Raw genomic sequence first — 20,578 nt, forward strand, 5'->3', positions numbered from 1 at the left:
TTGTGGGAATTGCAAATTAAGTATGAGGTGAAGAATGCCGGGGTTGTTATTTTTTGCTTTTGACAAGTCTTGATGACGGTGGAAGGGCAGGGAGAGAAACCAGAATTCAGCAAATACTTCCACATGTGAGTAGCCACATTTATAGCCCATTTATAGCACATTTACATCTCTCTCATTTGGCTCGACATGATTCACATTCGAGGAGGTTTCACACAACCCTGTTCACATTTAATTTCTTTGTGCATTCCTGAATTAACATTTATATGCATTCATATGCATGCAACACATAGCCTCATCTGGCTTGCTCAGGGAATTCTCATTACTTTTACCGGACTCTGGCCTGAACACATAAAAAGGTGACAAATAAGACATAATAAAGGATTGTGACTTAAAATCGATTCATCCGATTCAGCCCATTACATTCCTTTTGCTTTCCTTTTGAAGGGGGCAATGAGGGGACTGTCACATGCTCTTCACATGGTATGCATGGGATGGTCCTGTGACCTGAATTAAACATATGCTTCATATTTGCTTTAATTAATAAGACAATATGATGTATATTCCTTCCATTACATTATGTCTGAGAACACTGAGAATTTTTTTTCAATATGTCTCTAATTAACACAGTGCCTGGTTCTTCCATTTCTTCAAAACATGGCTACACATGCAGCTCTGCTAATGGATAACATAGAGGTGAGAGATGAGTGGCAGGACGAAGAGTTTCCCAGGTGGGTCTTATTAGATTTGCTTGTGATTAATAAATTGCATTTTTATTGCATATTTATCTCTCTCCCTATACTCAGTTAATCAAAATATCCAATTTGTGACCATTAAACGATTATGATTTATTATTACTGATTGGTCTATTGGCCTATCAAAAAAAGGCTATATGGTTCTTGAAGAGGGCAGCATAAGAAGGGTAGTGGAATCTGGCAGCAGCGCCCTCCCTCCCCACTCCCGGGGGTCTTGTGTGGGAGAGCAGGTGCAGCGCTCTCCTTTAATGGAAATCTGCCACGTCATGTGACGCAATCCCCGTCCAACAACACAGCATCACAAGGAAAATGGAGGCAGGTCAGGAATAGACAAAAAAAAGGAGCACAGAGGCAAAACAGCATCACAGCGCGAGGTCCTCGGGCATGAACATTTCAATTCAATGCTTTATTCTTTTTGATTAAATATTCATGAGGACACAGAACTGTAAGTCTACAGGGTCAGAGCCTTCCTGTTATACATATATTACTGCTCTGTTTTGATTAGGTGAGTACGATCACTTCATATTTTCTAATGCAGTCTTGGTTCGTTTCATCCCTGAAATGTATAGTGAGGACCACTGTTGGTCATTTTATCATGGCGCACGAATAGATCTGTCATCCACAGAGTCCTGTGCATGCTGGGTGTTACTATTCCTATGTTGACCGGCATTGCTGATTTTATCATTCGTTGTCCCGTATCTGCGTGGGGGATAAGGGCTGAGATTAATGGTTTCCGTGGTAGCGCTGACAGAGCTGGGCATTGTTCTCCCTGGCCGCTGTTGTTCCCGCACGACTCCCCTGCTTTGCTTTTGTTGCCATTTCCTCCACGTTGGCGAATGCACCCCCAACTCCCCCCCGGCCGCTGTCTGTTGGGCAGGAACTGACGGCGACGACTCCCCGCGCAAGTTAAAACGCTCAGACGCAGCTGCCGCTCAATACAACGGTGTCTTTAAGTGACTCCGACTCTCGCCCCCCCACGATTGCTCTCCCCTGCGGATGCTAAATCCACAGAAGGCAGTTTTTCAGTGGGTTGTTGTTAAAAGACACTAGTAAAAATGAAGGAATCATTCATAATTATTTGTAACCGAATGCTGTCTGTGTTTTATTCTTTTTTATTATTTTATGCATGCTTTTTGACAAGTGGCTACGTTTTCACAGACCACTTCCAGAGGACGGCGACATGGAGGCATCATGTGGTGTCAGTAGTGACAGAACGTGTATGTACAAGGTTCTTTTAAGCAGCCCTATAATGACACGGCGTTGCCACAAATTTGTTCCAAACATCACTTTATTCTAACTTCTCTTGTACAGCGCCGCCCAATTCACTCCATGTTGGTGGAGCCGGAGGCTCGTCAACCCACAGGAAACGGCGCACTTTGGTCGCTCCAGACATGAACCTATCGCTGGACCAGAGTGAAGGTTCCCTGTTGTCAGATGACTTCCTGGACACTCCTGATGACCTGGACATCAATGTGGATGATATTGAAACACCTGATGAATCTGATTCTCTCGAGTTTGTTACTAATGGAAACGATCTGGAGTGGGAAGGTTTGCGAGTTGGATGTTTCAAGCTCTGCATTGAAAATATGGGTATTTTTCATAATCGTTTGAAATGTCATCACATTCTGTACTCAGATGACACTCCGGTGGCCAAAAGTAGCACTGGAGATGGAACAGAGGCAGAAGAGGATGGGGGGACTGGAGCCAATGGACGTTTGTGGAGAACTGTGATCATCGGGGAACAGGAACACCGCATTGACATGCAGGTCATTCGCCCATATGTGCGCGTCATCTCTCATGGAGGTACAGCAAGCCAGTCTGCTACTGTCTTTCACAGAAAGAAAATGTCATAATTAACCAGAAAGTTAACCAGAATTATAATTGGTGGTAGTAGCCTAGTAGGTAACCCACTCGCCTATGAACCAGAAGACCCAGGTTCAAATCCCACTTACTACCATTGTGTCCCTGAGCAAGACACCTAACCCTAAGTTACTCCAGGGGGGGACTGTCTCTGTAAATACTGATTGTAAGTCACTCTGGATAAGGGCGTCTGATAAATGCTGTAAGTATAAGTATATAATTAGGGGCGTGTATTGGCAAGGATCTCACGATACGTATCATGATACACAGGTCACGATATGACTATGTTATGATATATTGTGATACTGTACATATTGCGATATTCTGCAAAAAAAAAATTTTCAGTGATCTAGAAGATGCTGTAATCGGTATGTCAGGTTTTGCAATTTCACTCTGCCTGAAATGCCAGGCAATAATTACAAGTACCAGGTGTACAGCGCCATCTACAGGAGTGGAGGTTGTAGATCTGCTGACCTCACTAAAGATAATGCTAGACAGCACCACCTGGTGGACTAAATTTATATACAAAAATATTTATTAATATGTCAGTTTGTGATGTCCCTGTGTCGATACAATGTCACCACGTAAAGTATTGTGATATATTGCTGTATCAATATTTTCTAACACCCCTAATTATAATGTTTTTGTTCTTCCACAGGCTACTATGGTGAGGGATTGAATGCCATTATTGTATTTTCCGCTTGCTACCTTCCTGATAGTGGCAGTGGAGATTACCAATATATAATGGAGAACCTCTTCCTGTAGGTGTTATCTATTTTTAATATAATATTAAGGTAGTATTTTTTATTTTAGTGTCTGTACTAAGTGGCTTTCTCTTAACCTTTCCCAGGTATGTAGTGAGCAGTCTGGAGATGCTGGTTGCTGAAGACTATTTGATTATTTACTTGAATGGAGGCACACCACGGAGTAAGATGCCGGGCATCGGTTGGCTAAAGAAGTGTTATCAGATTATTGACAGAAGGTATAGAAAACATACATTTATGGAACATGTCCATGGATAAATGTTCCAGTTACATGGTTGTGTTTATTTTCTTTTGTCATCAAGGCTTAGGAAGAACCTGAAATCGCTGGTCATTGTTCACCCATCATGGTTCATACGCACAGTTCTGGCTGTCTCCCGGCCATTTATCAGGTCCGTGGTGGAACTTCACCACATCTTACTGTAACTAAGCAATATAAACATGCACATATTGGTTCCTGGTGGTTCAGTTCCGTTGTCATTGTACAGTGTGAAGTTTATGAACAAGATTCGTTACGTTCACACCTTAGAAGAGCTGGAACAGATTGTACCCATGGAGAATATTCAGATCCCCGAGTGTGTGACTCAGTAAGTATTTGTTTGTCACTTAATGAAGCAGAACCACTGGAAAATTATCAATATGTAACACCTATATTTTGACAAATTCTTTCAGTGTATCTACAGTGTAGTGCTGTGTTGAAAACACCCATTTATGTGCCACTGTCTGTTATCACAATATTAAAGCATGATTTCATTTTCCAGGTTTGAAGAAGAAAGAATTAAAGCACGTAAAGAAAGGTACACACATTTCTGTATAACAAACTTGCCTGTGTGCCACCTTTAGCTATTCACACACTCACAAACCAAAAAGTCACAGGTTCAAACCCCACTTACTACCGTTGTGTCCTTTGAAAGACACTTGAGTTGAGTCCCTGAGTTGCTCCATGGGGACTGTCCCTGTAACTACTGATTGTAAGCCACTCTGCTAAATGACATAAATGTAAATACATTCAAAGCAAATAGATGTGTGCACAGCAGAAATTAATACTAGAATTGTTAATGAGATTCCTACACTCTTTGTCTCCTCAGATTGGAACAGGAAGACAAGCAACAACATCAGCAACCAGTTTCATCACGTTCTGAGCGGTATGACCAAAGTTACTTAACACAAGCTATCCCAGTTTATTCATGGTTCTGTATTGTACTGTGTCTTTATTTTTTGATTCTGCAGGCCAAGGTCCATGATTGAACCACAAGGATTGTAAGAGGACACAGGTTACATTGGACAATATTCCACAATGTGCCCACCAGGACAGAGTTTCTCTTCAGATTTATGCCCTGTTATCTACTCATGTTGCAACAAAGAATACTTGAAAGTCTGAATGTGAATTACATGCCAAAATGTCAGGCTCTTCCCATAGGCCATTTAATGCTCCCCGACTCTATTTTAGACCAATGGCCAATATATTGATGTACAGCTGTCTGCACTATTGAGCATCATGTTTCATCCTTTGGATGGCTTGGTTGTAGCTTGCTTGGAGTAAATTTGTCATCAGTACTTGAATGTCTTTAATGTATAAAATGTAGATGCATCTATTTTGTATTTTAGTTTGTGCATGCAAAAGGTTATAATAAGATGCTTTATTTTCACTTTAGGTGCCAATGATTAACATGGAAATTATTTTGTCTGGATCTATAGAATTTATATGTTCAGTTAAATAAACTGTTTTTTTTTTACAGATGCATACTTTGATATTTAAAAAAAGTATTTAATGTTTTGTATTTATTTGCGATATCCAAGAGCTTTGGTAGGATTCCATTTATTTCATTCAACAAGAATTTATCATGTCAATTTACCATGTTATTTGACTAGTATTTGTATATTGTCTTATATTTTCATTATGCAAAATCCTGCTGTTGAAAGTATTGATGATTACTGTAGATAATGACAATAATTACACCAGTTGCAAACACTCTGTCATTTGAAATGTCATTGTGAGAAAATCTACATGTAATGATTCCATATACTTATTACAGAGGAAAGAAATTAAAAAATACAGTCCATGTCATCAATGCAATTTTTTAAAATATTGGCTGTACACAGGAATAAAGCATATAAAGCACAACAATCCTCATAATAAAAGAGGCCTCTACTTTTTAATAAACAGATATTATAAAAAAATAAAAATTCTGCCCAATATTATTCACCGCTGTTTTCATGTTCTGTTCGTTTAATATATAATTAACATGACTGGTATGAAACACATTTAATTTCATTGGGTCATACATTTTTACTGACACAGGACTGTAGATGTACAGTAGATGTAGATCAAGATGGTTTTCAGCATTCACTTATTCATTTCCAAATAACACAGGGTACACACTTGGTACATGATGTGACACATTTTTTATGCAAAACAGCAAATGGAGACATGAATACTAAATAAGATATGGTCGTAAATTAATGCAGAATTCCATGAAATAATCTACCCGAATCTCGCTCGTGTTCACAGAAACGCCATATCCAATCTCACCATTAAATAACCTGGAAATCATTTAGAACAGACTGCACACGACAGGGACTTCCCTACGACTACGCTGATTGGCTGCAGCTGTGAAGGAACCGTGACGTCACGCCCACGCGTCACGTCACGTCAGTCTTTGAACAGCGCGCCGAAACGCTCACGATATCAACAAGGCATCGAACACGCGCCCGGAGGCTCGTTTCTTCCAAACATTTACAAACCATTTTTCTTTGGCGCTTCTGGCTTAATTTCGGACTTTCTACGGCTATTTTTTTTTACATCTTGCTGCAATCTCTACAGCAAGTTGCGGTAACCGAAGAAGATGAAGTACATTATAGGAATTGGCGGGTAAGAATAATTTTTTAGTTGTAATAATGTAATAATCCCACGCGTTGTTTTGTTATTCGCAGGTAAAATGTGTAAAACGGCGGAACGTGTTTTTTTTCCCCGATCCGAACCACCATGCGACAGACAGGCTACCGACAGACGTGCACGGGGCCGGTTAAATTATTCCGCCATTATTTAATGTCCCCGTCAGCTCGCCGGAGCATCTCGTGTTCCCGAACACGACGCGATGCCGCCGAACCCCGCGCCGCGGACGCCGTGGGAGAGCTGGCGTGTCGGCTCCGTTTGCGCGGGAGATTTAAATGGTTGCGCGGACTCTTGCCTTCCGTCCGCGACGAAACGTTTGACGAGCGTTTGCTCCGGATAAGCGGCGCCAGGCGCGTAGCTGGGCCTGCTGTGTGGTTTTAACACGGTGCGTCCTCTGTAGAATCACGAACGGCGGGAAAACCACGCTGACGGACCGGCTCGTCAAGGTCCTGCCCAACTGCTGCGTGGTGCACCAGGACGACTTCTTTAAGGTCGGTGTATGGTCGCTGGCCCTCCAGCCCCGGCCGTGCGCCGCCGCCCGGTTACTCTGTGGGTCGGGATTAGTCGAGCTGGTAGTAATAGTTACCTGCCGTTTCAGCCACCAGACCAAATAGAAGTCGGGGAGGACGGCTACAAACAGTGGGACGGTAAGACCAGTCCGCCTTTATGCAGAGTCCTCGACTAACGTGTGACGTCATACACAGAGAGAAATGACTTTTTTTTTTTTTTTTTTCCCCAGTAATTACATCCTTGGACATGGAGGCGATGGTCAACACCATAAGAGGCTGGACTGAGAACCCGGTGAAGTTTGCTCGATCCCACGGCATGCCGGTGTCCGCTTCGAGTGACGATGAGGATGAAGAGGGGCAAGTTCACATACTGATTGTGGAGGGATTTCTGCTTTATAACCACAAGTGAGTGCTTCGGAAGTTTATGTTTCTCATATTTAATCTTTGAAATTGTAGTAATTTGTAACAAAATCATATTTCAAATATGCAATTTTTGTTTATCAAACGTTTCATGATTGCCATATATTAATGTTATGTAATGGTGAATGGAAGGGAATTAATGCGGCGTGAAGATTAGGTTCTGAGAACCTCCAGCATCGAGTGTCACATGCCGTCTGCCTGAGGACGTTCTCTGCAGACTGGTCTTCGTATCTTCCAGCCCGAGTTGGCAGAGTTCTCTGCGGAGGGATAGATAAGAGAGCAGACAGCCGATTGGTGCACCGTTCGCTGTCATCACTTGGCTTCAGAACTGAATGTTCTCAGGACGAGAGATATGCTTGGGGGTTCAAACCTGGTGAAGAGGGGAGATAGTGATTTCTTAAGTCTTCTCAAGGGGGTGTGCTGATGTCATTTTCCACTTTTCTCCCTGCCACTCAGGCCTCTAACTGACTTCTTCAACAAGTGTTATTACATAACCATCCCTTATGAAGAATGCAAGCAAAGGAGAAGGTTTGTATCGTAACACATCCATCATTTGTCTTCCAGCATATTAGCGACATGTTTATTAATTCCTGGTTTATTTAGCTCCAGACAGTACACGGTCCCTGACCCCCCTGGCCTGTTCGATGGCCATGTGTGGCCAATGTACCTCAAACACAGAAATGAAATGGAAGACAGCTGCTTGCCTATCGGTAAATGAAAGGATTATACATCAGGATGGACTGGAATGAGAAGTTCGTAAGAATTTATGGGAATGTTTTTGTTTTTTAGAATATCTGAGTGGTCTGATGTCTAAAGACGACATCTTCACATGTGTGCATGAAGACATTCAGAACACCTTGTTGAATTGTTTATAGGTAAGAAGGTATTTGCTTTCTTTTAAACCAGTTATATTTAAACATTTATCCTCGAATTATTATCTTTATGAATCATACCATGTCTTTTTTTTTTTTTTTTTTTTTTTTTTTTTTTTTTCCTTTACAGCCGGAGTTTTCCAAGAAATTAATGTATATAGAATTGTAAATTATGTCCACTTCCTTTTAATTCCACTTTCCCACATCCCTTCCATACCATGAATCCCCCCCCAAGAACCCTTTAAATGTTTTGTTTAACTAGTGTTTATTATAAATATGTTTTGCCACATCAACCTCAAACATTAAGAACCTGTTATAGATGTGGAATTTTACTTCTAATCTTATTAGAATTCAGTGCTGTTTTTAGCTCTTTTTTTTTTTTTTTTTCTCATGAACTCCTCAGATGATTTCTCTATTTGTTTTTATTTTTTTCCTTTTTTAATGGAACTTTGTTGAAATGTTTGTTTGATCATGTCATTCCGAATGCAAGCACTCAGCAGATTACTTCTTAATACCTGTGGTTGTTATTGGCAAGTGGAAATGCAGAATTTTTTTTTCTACCTGTTCATCTGTCTGCCAGAAGTCTTGCATATTAAATTAATTATTTTCTAAGGTCAGTAGTGTCTGTTTAATTTTACCGTACATCTGGGAAACATGCTGTTAGCCTAATCAAACTTAATATGTATACTAATACCAGTTCCTCACTTTGCAAAACCTGAGAGTGGGTATTATTCATCCTGTTGCACGTTCACCTTTTCACATCCTTGACTGAGCCAAAAAGAGTCAAAGACACTTTACAGAAGGGTCTGAACGGAACTGGACCTGCACAAAAACAAATACTGTCTAGACCTTTTCCTGTGGCAAGCAAAATTCATTTTCGAATCCTGTGGACTGGCACTAAGCCCTCATTTATAGATGAATTGCTTTCCCAGCAACCTTTTTATGGAATATTCACAGGGCCATGTAAATAACCAACTCAAAAACTGTCTTTTTATATTTGTTGTTTTATAACAATGTGCCTTTTACTATGAGACATTATTCCTTTTACTAACGGACGATAATAGATGTTTTAAGTGCAATTTAACGTTTCAATATTTGATTATATTGCTATAACTGAACAAACATATTTTGCATAATGTGCCTGGTCTGCTTGATTTCCAGTGTTTCCTTCTGGCACAGTTCTAGACCTGGTGAAACTTCTCTGTTTTATAGCTCATCCTGCACTAAATTATGATATAATGACTGAAAATTAACTAGACAATCATAGCAAGTAGCTCTATTAATAATGAATTTTGCATGCTACAATGACTTAATATTGTGGTATTAAATTTAAGACAATACTCCATTTTTCATATTTGATTTTTATTCTGAGGCAATGGAAGGAACTTGTAAGTTAGGAAGTCGGCAAATTAACTTTGAAACTGCCCCACCTTTAACTTTAGAATGATTGCTAATGTGACTCACTGTGGAGCACATAGAACACACAAGAGCAGGCTGTCTGCTTCCGACAGTCTACGGTATTTGCACTCAATGTAAATACAGTGAATGTGTTTTCAGAGGAATGGACCATTTGAAAGCAACGACTGTTTAACCCTGTTCAGGTCAGGCAGAACAATGTGCTGAAAATACAATTTCATGTCTTTTTTTTTATTTTATTATTATTACATTATTTTTATCCAGCAAAATGTATATGTGCCACTGTTAAATCCATTTAACTGAATGATCAGATATGGAAACTGGAAGAAGAGACACTTTTTACTGAGTGAGCAAAGTGGTAACATGGTGGTGGTCACGTCATTTTGTGTCCCTTAAAAACATTTTTCTTGATCTAAAGATCCAACATCAACAAATTAGCTGACAAATTGCCACAGTGATTCTAATGCAGGGCTTAAACATGCAGGGCTGCAAAATATATGGTCCGGTCATTCATGCATCTAAGGGTTAAACGTGCCCGCCCACTCATGGCTGTTTCCATCCCCTCATAAAGAGCCTCTCCCCTCAGGAGCCCTCCACTCACCTGTAGTGAGACCCGAGTGTCCGACTCCTTCAGCCCTTATGAAGGACAGAATAAGGTAGTTGTCCGTGGGTGAATAGCGTGATTGAAGATGGGTGCTGTCTTAAGAAGGCTCCTGCTACTCCTCGTCTTCCTTCAGATGTTTGCTTTGACTGCAGGACAGCGTCGTGTTGGGCCGTGGAGACAGAAGGTGCAGTGGGAGAGCAACGGCCTGGTCTTCAGCCTGGTGAGCTCTGGATCCCGGTATCAAGCACCAACACAGAAGAAAGGAGAAACACACTTTTTCTTAACCAGACATGGACCTGTGGGCTTCCCCAGGAGGTCTGTGGCCGTAAAACTGATGCGTGTGAACGAAGAATCCAGAAGGTTCCTTCCTAGCACAAAAACTTCTCCTCTACAACAACAATCACCACCTGCTGCCTCTGTTAGGAACTATGGAGTCAATAACGTTCCCTCATCCAGGGAGAGGGATAAGCAACACTTCCCATTGGAAACCCAACTGGTGCCCATTCAGGAGTCCTCAGGGATGGAAAGCCCCGAAGCACCTCCCGTTTTGGATGAAGCTTCAGTACAGAGCTCGGCCTCATCACCAGCTGATGCTGAAATTACAGAAGGTCAGAAGTCATCAGTCAGAAGTACTGTCACAGAACGCAACAGCACTGAAAAATATGACTGGTCACCAGCGGCAAGTTTAACTTACGAAGCAAATGACAATTTTGATAATATTATTATCAATCATGCAAATGCTCCATCGCCACCCAGAAACTCCAACAGGATGATTGCAGATGATGGTCGCAGTCAGTATAAAACTCCCAGAAACAGTGTATTTTACAACCTGTACCCTTCACATGGCAGAACGAGATCTCCAGTGTACCTTCCTCAAGCATCTGGATATGGCACTCAGTTCTTTCATAATGGTAACACCATTTTACTATAGTTATTATTCTTGTTTTAGTGAACTGAGCATGTAGGCGAGATGTTCACAATTCTTTTTTTAGGTCTTCCAGACCTCATTCCTGACCCTTATTATATCCAAGCTGCCTGTTACATCCAGCATGTGCAGATGTATGCCCTTAGATGTGCGGCTGAGGAGAACTGCCTTTCCCGGTACTGTGTTTTTTTATATATCTCTATATATATGGTTTATTCTGACTGAATGTGTTCTTCTGTTGTATGTCTAGGTCTGCATACAAGCACAGCGTCAGGGACGTTGACTATAGGGTCCTACTTCGGTTTCCGCAGAGGGTCAAGAACCAAGGAACAGCTGACTTCCTGCCTGTGAAGCCAACACACGAGTGGGAGTGGCACAGCTGCCATCAGTAAGTTCGGGACAAGTTTCAAATTTCCCTCCAGTTGATACAGCATCTCAGCTAACTAACTAGATCTGGTTTTCAATGTATGGTCAGTACACAAGGATGTCTGCTTCTTATTTAACAAGGAAAACTACCTCTCTATTACTCTTTAAATGCTCGTATTTTCAAAATGTGAGAAGATTATCTAAAAAAGTACAATGTTATGTTGATTTTGTTCTCAGGCACTACCACAGCATGGAGGCATTCAGTAGTTATGACCTGCTGGAAATATCCACAGAGAGGAAAGTGGCTGAGGGACACAAAGCAAGCTTCTGTCTGGAGGACACCAACTGTGACCCAGGGGTACGGCGGCGTTATGCCTGCACGGCTCACACGCAAGTGGGTAACAGTAATGGTTTCTATCAAAATGCCCCTTACAGTGTACGGCAGACTGATATTCGTGTAATTATCGGTGTAGGGATTGGGCCCAGGCTGCTATGACACTTACCACGCCAACATTGACTGCCAGTGGATCGACGTCACGGACGTTCCACCCGGAAATTATATTCTTAAGGTAAAGCTGAAATTGTGCACTTTAGGCATTATAAGCATTTTTTTTATTTAAAGAGGGATTTTATTTTGCCAGGTTACCGTAAACCCAACATTCCAGGTGGAGGAATCTGATTTCACCAACAACGTGGTCCGGTGCGACCTCAGATACACCGGGTCTTACGTACAAGCGCGCAACTGCCGAGTAACTGGGTACGTGCAGTTCTTACGTATCGGACCAGACCAAAAAATTGCATTAATAATCGGGTTGTCTCTTTGTTTTTTTCAGCAGCTGAAATAAATTTGAGTGCAGAGATGTACAGGAGCCTGTCCTTCAGTTTTTATGGATGAATAATTTATGCTGAAAATGCCATGTTTTTCACCCTCATTTTCTTAGAACTATTAGGTTATTATTATGCTTTGATACCGTTCGTTTCAAAACAGTGAAAGTTTTTTTTTTTTCATGCAATAACCGAAACTATCTGTGATTTATTTTGATGTGGTTTGATGCATGTAGCACTACAAATGCTTCTACTATCTACTACAATTTTTTTACTATTCTGTTTGAAAATAAATTGTTCAAGCAACAGAACAGTGTCATTTGTTTCAAGTCAGACGAGAAAAAAGACGCATTGTTTTCTAAGTTGGGAGAACCACTGTCATACAAATCATGCAACACATTCCTATCTACTGATGTGATCATTATTATAGACAGTCTGCTAAAATAATCAGACAGGGTTTAATAAGTGATGCAGTCCTACGCCGGTTCAGATCTGGTCAACAGCAGGCGGCTTCATGGAACTCGGGGATGACAGGGAACAGAGAAATTCCACAACCCCCCTCTAAGGTTCTAAAGGTTCCCTCTACTATACAAAAATACATTGTGATCGCTTAACGGTTAGTGCTTATTGGAAATTATATAAAGCCGTGAAAATTCAGGGTAGGATGGAAACTGTAATTATAAGGCTAAAAGGCCTTTTTTTAAAAGCGCTGAATGTTCGCTTAAGGCAGTAAAGAGGGTTATTTGTTCATATTATGGGCTTCTTGATAAATTGCTTGTACATAATAACATTTTAAAGTAGATCAGGCCCAAGTGAACTCCTCTTCATGTTTATTATTATGGGCACAGAAGTGGCACTGAGTGAAGAGGCAAGTCATATGAGGTTTACCTGATTGACCAGAATGAACCATTTTTTTGTTCCAATGTACAGTACAGGCCAAAAATTTGGACACACCTTCTCATTTAATCTGTTTTCTTTATTTTCATGACCATTTAAATTGGTAGATTCTCACTGAAGGCATTGAAACTATGAATGAACACATGTGGAGTTATGTACTTAACTAAAAAAGTGAAAACATGTTTTATATTCTAGTTTCTTCAAAATAGCCGCCCTTTGCTCTGATTACTGCTTTACACACTCTCGGCATTCTCTCGATGAGCTTCAAGAGGTCGTCACCTGAAATGCTTTTCCAACAGTCTTGAAGGAGTTCCCAGAGGTGTTTAGCACTTGTTGGCCCCTTTGCCTTCACTCTGCGGTCCAGCTCACCCCAAACCATCTCGATTGGGTTCAGGTCCGGTGACTGTGGAGGTCAGGTCTCCACAAGTACATAACTCCATATGTGTTCATTCATAGTTTTGATGCCTTCAGTGAGAATCTTCCAACGTAAATGGTCATGAAAATAAAGAAAACACATTGATGAGAAGGTGTGTCCAAACTTTTGGCCTGTACTGTACAGTGAAAGGGGTTTCACTTCAAAGATTTGAACCTGCAACCTTTCCGCTACCAGAGTTTACCAGGTCACCACTGCCCACATAATAAACACCGCATGTCAGCCATAAGAAAAACGAAAGGGAATTCAGGAACAAATGTACACTTGATGTTATTTACATGACCTGCCCTGCTCAAACATTACTTCAGACCGTGACCCTCCGTGGCCACAAGGTGGCAGGAGTTCGCCGCCGAAGCTACGAATCGACTCGGAAGCCAAAGAGAAGAAGCGCAGGAGAACCAACATGGCGCGCAGGTCCTGTACATGCACCGGTGCTTCAGCCCTCGCTGCGCTGGGAAACGTTTGCCTGGCGTTGGCGCTGCTGTGTCCCCTTTCTTCGGCCGAGAGAACGAAAACTGTGGAGTTTAACGTGAAGCCCGGGGGGGGTCGTGCACTCGTTTTCCGAGAAGATTGTAAGTGTGTGTTTCCTCTAGGCGCCGGCCGGATACGCGGCTAATATTAAAATTCCCTTCACTTTTATCACGCTTATAAAAGTAAAAACGGGTATACAGGCGAATGTCGTCTAAACCGCTGACATACTATGGCCACGTGGGATATATGTGAGTTTAATGCAGCGAGTTAAACTGGTTTAATCGTTTTTTTATTGTGCTTGTATTATCCGTTGTTAACAGTTTATCGCGGTTGTGTTTGGTAGATCTGACCATTTCATCAGTGTATGCTTTCAGTGATGTTGCAGCGTAATTGCGTGAGGGTTGTATCGTTAATATCACATTGTTGCACACAATTCGTGTTGAGTGAGTATTTTATACTCTTGCCCAGTTATATTTAAATAAAGTAAACTCCAAATGCATATCGGCTTGCACATGCTTCATTACAAAAAAAAAAAGAAAAATTGTGGGACTGTGCAAACGAGGAAGCTGCGCTTAAAAACCGACACGTCTGTGGGAAACACGAGTGTCTGACCAATCAGGCGTGTGGAGGCGGGGCCTCGAGGACACAGTGGCTGTGAGAATCTGACCAATCAGGCGCGGGGAGGCGGGGCCTCCACGAAACACTGGCTGGTTGTATCGTGGTTCCGGTAGAGCGCTTAGAAAAATAAACCGACTTCTTAGTCGATTCAGTGTACCAGCGGACCGCTTTGCAATGGGCTGAAAAACGCACAAACACGCATCGTGAGCAGAATAAAAAAAGACAAGTCAGCTGGTCATTTTAATACTGAATTCTTATTGTCGGTATATTTGTTTTTGTCTTTCTTTCAGAAAGACTACGAATGCACTTTCACGTACGCATCACAGGGGGGCACCAATGAGGTTCGTCTTCCACTCTCCGCTCTCCTCGCTGATGTCAAGTGGCTCTTAACAGGATGTATTAAAAGTTAAAAAAAATTCTTTCAGCAATGGCAGATGAGTGTGGGCCTCAGTGACGATGACACGCTCTTCTCCTGCTCTGTGTGGAGGTGAGTGCCGATGTCGTTCCTGTGAAGGGCAGCGTGAGTTGTGGTTAAGTGCAACATACAGGATGCATGTAATGTTGTCAAATGCGGTTTATTTAGCTGGCTGCTGTCTTCCTCTTTTAAGGCCCCAAGGAAAGTCCTACTTGTTCTTCACACAATTTAAGGCAGAGCTTAAAGGATGCAAAGTTGAATATGCAAGTGCATATGTAAGTATAATTTCACATGCATCGTAATTTAGTTTCAATGTCAAGTTTTTGTTCGTTTGTACATAGTGTAGATCCTTAGTGTGAACCAAACTTTCATTAATCCATTCATTAATTTTCAGTGTAATCAGGGACTTATCCTCCACTTATCCGCATCCAAGTATAGTGGTCCTCATCAAGGAAAGGAAATGGCTGGAAGCCGTTTGAGAGCAGGATGCTGTGGTTTGTCTTTAAAAAGATCTTGTTCACATAGGACGGAAATAGCCTGATAGCCTCCTGCAGATCCTGTGCAACAGAAAAGGAAAAGCATTCATTTGAACGCCGCTTTAAAAGGCCCCCTGATAGATTTTAAAGAGTGCACTGCTTTGTCTGATTCTTTCTTCAGTCCCAGACTGCTGTGGGAGGGCAAAAAGATGTTCCTTTGAAAGAAGAAGAATTCGTTGTTGGTGACTCTTCAGGTAGTTTTATGTTAAATATGTTCTTATTCTTTGTGCTTTGAGACTGTTACTACTCTATATCAGGTTGAATTGCTTCAGAATTGAACTTTTGCTTTGTTATTATTATTATCATTATTAACTTATATACTGTTAGTAATAGGATCTGTAACTGTGTTTTTTTTTTTTTTTTTTTTCATATCTTCCTCTTTCAGTGACCCAGAATGCGGGGAAGTTCCTTGCTGAGCTTTCAAAACTGACTGTAATTGGTAGGACACGTCATGATGAACTATGACTGGCAGAGATCAGTTGATGCTGCTTTCATGTAGTTGAAAAGCCAGTTTTCACTGCTCATAACTACATTTATGAAGTCCAGGATCAAAATTACATCCTGTCAGAGGAGTCTATCCTATAAATGTGACAAAGGTGTTTTAATGTTCTGTGGCATTACATATGGACCAGTTAGAAATGTCTTTGTAAATAAATGTATCTGGAAAAATACATTTGGCAGAGGGGCTCTGGGATCCTGCTTTTCTTTTGACACACGAGAGCTTCCCATCTTCATCTCTCTTCAACCCTCACCTGATTTCAGTGCCTCCTCGGCTCTTACTTTGCTTCATAAAAGCAGAAATGTGCACGATGGATTGCAGCCAGTTGCATTTCAAGTACCAGGGTATGACGCAGCACAGAACTGCCAAATGAATTTGTACTCTGTAGAAATGATATTCACTCACTTTTCCCCTCAAGTTACAACACTTATACATGTTACTTCTGAAATCCATCTTTAAATCTTCATCCATTCAGCAACAGTGTGAATGTTGGAGATGACAACACCGAATGAGAAACTGTTGCAACTGCTGTTATTTCCCTTTCTTATTAAATTCCTTTTCCACCACACTGTTGTGATGTTTCTCGGTCCTCCAGATGATTACAATATACAAATGTAGTGTTCATAATGTGGTTTTGCATAATTGTATTTTCATACTTATTTGGAATGTGCTTGTTATTGCAACTGGAGAATCATGACTGACTTATGCCTTTCAGCTACACAGCTATGCCATGAAAACTATAGCTTCAATGGCTTATTTTTATAATGGCATGAAAAACTCAAGACAATTTTGTCTATTTTCCTTTCTTGTGCTGCTCGGTAGCTCGGAAGTCAGGTCAAAGAACACATTTTGGTATAATTGACCAGCAGCTTTTTAATCATTGTTTTTAAAGGATTTTGGGTGAGTGTGGAGTGTGGTGATGTGAACAAAATGTATTACAAAATGATGTGACTGGATCATAATCTTAACCCAGAGTTTTGCAATACCTATTGCTGCTTGTGCTGTAATGAGCTGTGGAAACATGTCTTATCTGTTCTAGTCCTTAGTACATTTAGGGTATTTGTATCCTATATGGTGTGTGTACTCACAAAAGCAAAAGTTTTTAGCAGGTGTGGAAAAATGCTGTAAACTTTAAAAAAAAAAAAAAAAAGACAAAATATTTGCTCTTTTGAAGGAGTACAAAGAAATAGTTATTTCTGGTCATTTCACCAAGGAAACTTGAAAAAAATCACATCTAGCTTATTTCCTGTTGAAACCAGAAGATGTCCAACAGGGACATCTCAGAGTTGGCAGAAACCAATGGGACCCAAGAACACCAATTTACTGTCCAGAGAACTCTGTCCAGGAGGGATCTTCATGGAAGAGTTGTGGCCAAAAAGACATACCTCCGACATGGAAGCAAGGCCAAGCAACTCAATTTTGCACCAAACCCAAGGAGCGTGGATGACGAAAAATGGCAGCAGGTGCTCTGTGCAGATTGAAATATTTGGCTGTAACAGAAGGCCTGGAGAGAGGAACAATAATAAGCCTCTGCCGGCAACAGTGAAAAGTGTTGCCAGTTGCTTGCAAGTTTGGTGAGGATTAATGGTGTTGAGATATGCTGAGATATCCAGGCAGATACTTATCCACCACGCTGTACCATCAGGTAGGCATACAATTGGGCCAAAATGTGTTCTGGACAATGACCCCAAACAGATATTTAACATAAAGAAGAACAAGGAGCCCTGGAAGGGACTGGGTATGGCCTCCCGGAGCCATGATCTCAACACCAAGTCCGTATGTTACTACTCTGAAGAGACAGAAAGGTACAGAAGATGAGTTGTAAGTTCTCCAATATGTTTGAAACAACCTACAAGCAAGTACCTTTAAAAACGGTCTGCAAGTGTACCTAGAAGAATTGAGGTTGTCTTGAAGGCAAAGGGTGCTCACACCAAATATTTATTTGATTTAGATGAACTGCATTTTCTTAACTAATGAAAATACTTAACACGTTAACAAGCATTCCTGGTTTCTAAATTTTTTTTCACAGCTGCCTATAACGTCTGCACAATACTGTGGGCATGTTTGTGTGAGTGTGTGTGTACATACACACACACACATAAACACACTTACATACATAGATGCATACATACATATATACACTCAAACACAAAGGTAAAAAGGACCATGAAGTGCACTTCTGAAATCAGCCTCACCGCGCAGTGCGACATGGAAATCACTTGCGGCGCAGGCATAATAGCATTTCTCTCGCATTCCCCCCGAAAGGTCGCTGTCACTGTGGAAACGGACTCCTCACAGCTGGTGAGACTTATGCAATCGGGTCTATGGCCGCTGCCCCCTTAAACCGTGGTAGAAAGCAGCCTGCGCTTTACTGGGCACGTGGGAAGTTTCACCGACTCTTTCCCCTTACCAGTCCTTTCGGTTCTGGCGCCGTGCGGGTACGGAGGCGGCTTCTTGCTCCTCGGTCCAGTCATGGCTATTTGTGACGCGTCTGATTTAGTCCTCTGTCTCACAGTTGGTGTCCTCTGGTAATTTGGACTTGTGCAGATTCGAGGGGGATCACTGATGCAAGGGACATCTGCCGTGAGCCTGGAAGGGTTTTGTCCAGACGTTTGAGCACATTTTTTCCCTTTGCTGTCCACTAAGCGCCTGTTGCTCGTGGCAGAGCTGTGTGACGGTGCGGGGCTGCTTTTGCAGGAGGGGGCAGAGCTGCACTGCCTGGACCCTTCTTCATCCCCGGTCCACGCGTGGCTGCCCACCACAACCCCACTGGAGCTGCCGTTGCTCCGTCCACAGCAGGGTTCATCCTCTTGAAGGTCTATGGTGGAGGTCAGCAGTTCGATCTGCTGCACCACCTGTGAGGCAGAGAAGAGCGACATCTGTAGTATCTGTTATCACCGAATCGGTGCCTTCCTGTGTTCTGAACACGCGCACAGAAAAAAAACAATTATGATCCACCTACATGAAGCAAGTCCACATTCTCCTAATCCCCCGACTGTCCCCAGATTTGCAGCAAGCCGCTTTCTGTGCATGAGCAGTTTGTGGAAAGGTGCCATGGAGTGTTATGTTGCGTGGTGCATGCATTTGGATAATCTCATAAAAAATGGCACTTCTTGAAATGGACTACTGAGTATCAAACACGTCTTCACCATTCTCATGTGCTGGAACAACATAGCCAAGAGTTGCAGGATGAATACAATCCTTCCGAAAAATGAAATGAGGTCAACCGCTAGCTTAATAATAAAAAAGGTAACATGTGACAAAGAAAAGGATTCACTCTACCTCTTTCATCTCCTGATGAACCTCTTTTAAGCTGTGTAAGATCTTGTCTAATTCCACAACAACGCGGTGGATTTGGTCCCTGACTGCCTTCTGGCTCTTCTTCGACCATGCGCCAGACTCCCGTTTTTTGCTTGAAGGACCATCTGTGGCGTTACTCATCTGAGGACAGCTCTGCTGATGCTCTCCACAAGGAACTTGTGGTGAGCAGGAAGCCTCATTGACGGATCCGTGTCTGTTGCCGTCTCCCTCAGCGCGACTGTCGGCCCGGTCCACAGGCTTTGGGTCGTCCTCCACTCTTCTGCTGTCATCCAGGTCGTAATTTCTGCTGGACTTCAGGTGATGTTGCTTGTTTGAGTTTTGGACGTTCGCGTCTGGGCAATCTGATCCGCATTTGTCTCTGTGAAACGCCCCTCCTGCATCGCCCCGGCCCTTTTCTCCAAAAACAGGCACTCTACAGTTTTCTTGACCTCTGATCCGTGTTGGCGGGGCCAGGGCATGTTTCCTTGGGAAGGGGTGTGACTCCTTCCCAACAAAGCCGCATTCTTTGTAGTAGTCCCTCACAAGCATGCCGTGTTTGGGCTTGTGCCCTGGGGACCGGGCCCACCTCCGCGCGTCACTCGCACTCAGACAGCTGTATCCAGCCACATCCGACTGCATGTAGTACTCCTAAAACGAGCAGCGGCTCCGCCCGGCGAAGGGGACTTTGGAGAGGTTTCTTCCTTTCAATGGAAATGGCCACATGCTCTTGTGTGACCAATTACGTTGGCTGTTTTCCTCCTTCGCTCGGCCTGTCCCGTTTCATTCTGAGAGCCCCTTGTCACGGGAGAGGTGGAGTGGGCTGCCCCTCGGCGAAATCCCGGCCGTCTGGAATCTGAAGGCGCGAGACTGGCATCGAAACAAAAGAGCGGAAAGCTCCTCCAAGAGTGCTTGCATTTCGGCCTTGGGTGCGCAATGCTCTTCTCATTTCAGGTCGATTCCTGTCCAACTTTCTTCAAGTCCTTAAGAGCGCCCTCGCTGGCCCACCCTCTTCTCACCCGGCTTCCTGCCCTTTTCTGGTTTTCGATCTTATCCCACTCTTTCCCTGTTGCAATTCCTCACTGCTCACTTCACCCTCTCGGCATTTTTTGGTTTCAGTTGCCGTGGCAAGGTTCCCGCCGCTGTCTTTGCCCCTCTCCCTTTCTGCCTATTTCCCTCCTCCTCGACACGGCTCTGTCTGCCTCG

At 42.5% G+C, this 20,578-nt stretch overlaps 5 protein-coding genes across 11 annotated transcripts; 4 read left to right on the forward strand and 1 right to left on the reverse strand.

Annotated features, from left to right (window-relative positions):
* The first annotated feature begins 450 nt into the window (after window positions 1-450).
* atcaya (ATCAY kinesin light chain interacting caytaxin a) lies at window positions 451-5,562 on the forward strand. Of its 3 annotated transcripts, XM_029000541.1 has the most exons (12): window positions 451-480; window positions 628-728; window positions 1,911-1,969; window positions 2,064-2,300; window positions 2,388-2,555; window positions 3,271-3,373; window positions 3,463-3,594; window positions 3,679-3,765; window positions 3,862-3,960; window positions 4,135-4,170; window positions 4,462-4,518; window positions 4,604-5,562. In XM_029000541.1, exons 1-12 carry the CDS (start codon window positions 451-453, stop codon window positions 4,635-4,637), a joined length of 1,143 nt encoding a protein of 380 aa, XP_028856374.1. In that variant the 3' UTR covers window positions 4,638-5,562. The 3 variants fall into 3 exon arrangements, with proteins under 3 accessions (XP_028856374.1, XP_028856377.1, XP_028856376.1); XM_029000544.1 differs by lacking the exons at window positions 451-480; window positions 628-728 and adding an exon at window positions 1,020-1,257 and having other exon boundaries at window positions 1,894-1,969; XM_029000543.1 differs by lacking the exons at window positions 451-480; window positions 628-728 and adding an exon at window positions 1,020-1,257.
* Window positions 5,563-6,035: 473 nt separating this feature from the next.
* Window positions 6,036-8,687, forward strand: mibp (muscle-specific beta 1 integrin binding protein). Its single transcript, XM_029000774.1, has 8 exons — window positions 6,036-6,245; window positions 6,670-6,760; window positions 6,868-6,916; window positions 7,009-7,183; window positions 7,655-7,726; window positions 7,802-7,908; window positions 7,988-8,073; window positions 8,201-8,687. The coding sequence occupies exons 1-7, from the start codon at window positions 6,220-6,222 to the stop codon at window positions 8,071-8,073; spliced, it is 606 nt and encodes a 201-aa protein (XP_028856607.1). The 5' UTR covers window positions 6,036-6,219; the 3' UTR covers window positions 8,201-8,687.
* A 139-nt stretch (window positions 8,688-8,826) lies between these two features.
* On the forward strand, window positions 8,827-12,373 carry loxl5a (lysyl oxidase-like 5a). Of its 5 annotated transcripts, none has more exons than XR_003751686.1 (7): window positions 8,827-11,001; window positions 11,083-11,191; window positions 11,266-11,403; window positions 11,619-11,775; window positions 11,855-11,950; window positions 12,004-12,138; window positions 12,215-12,373. XR_003751686.1 is itself a non-coding variant. In XM_029000771.1 (7 exons), the coding sequence occupies exons 1-7, from the start codon at window positions 10,176-10,178 to the stop codon at window positions 12,219-12,221; spliced, it is 1,449 nt and encodes a 482-aa protein (XP_028856604.1). In that variant the 5' UTR covers window positions 8,827-10,175; the 3' UTR covers window positions 12,222-12,373. The 5 variants fall into 5 exon arrangements, 3 of the variants coding, with proteins under 3 accessions (XP_028856604.1, XP_028856605.1, XP_028856606.1); XR_003751687.1 differs by having other exon boundaries at window positions 12,218-12,373; XM_029000771.1 differs by having other exon boundaries at window positions 12,023-12,138.
* Window positions 12,374-13,939: 1,566 nt separating this feature from the next.
* Window positions 13,940-16,641, forward strand: mydgf (myeloid-derived growth factor). The gene is given in 7 exon segments (XM_029000927.1): window positions 13,940-14,071; window positions 14,073-14,108; window positions 14,916-14,966; window positions 15,051-15,112; window positions 15,234-15,315; window positions 15,698-15,770; window positions 15,962-16,641. Coding segments are annotated over 7 exon segments (516 nt in total). The 3' UTR covers window positions 16,042-16,641.
* Window positions 16,642-18,083: 1,442 nt separating this feature from the next.
* LOC114802344 (uncharacterized) lies at window positions 18,084-20,531 on the reverse strand. The gene is made up of 2 exons (XM_029001157.1): window positions 19,358-20,531; window positions 18,084-18,930 (listed from the first exon to the last, which is right to left on the reverse strand). The coding sequence occupies exons 1-2, from the start codon at window positions 20,012-20,014 to the stop codon at window positions 18,415-18,417; spliced, it is 1,173 nt and encodes a 390-aa protein (XP_028856990.1). The 5' UTR covers window positions 20,015-20,531; the 3' UTR covers window positions 18,084-18,414.
* Between the last annotated feature and the right edge of the window lie 47 nt (window positions 20,532-20,578).

The sequence above is a fragment of the Denticeps clupeoides genome, chromosome 13, assembly GCF_900700375.1.
Source record: "Denticeps clupeoides chromosome 13, fDenClu1.1, whole genome shotgun sequence".
In the NCBI taxonomy this organism is placed as follows: domain Eukaryota; kingdom Metazoa; phylum Chordata; class Actinopteri; order Clupeiformes; family Denticipitidae; genus Denticeps; species Denticeps clupeoides.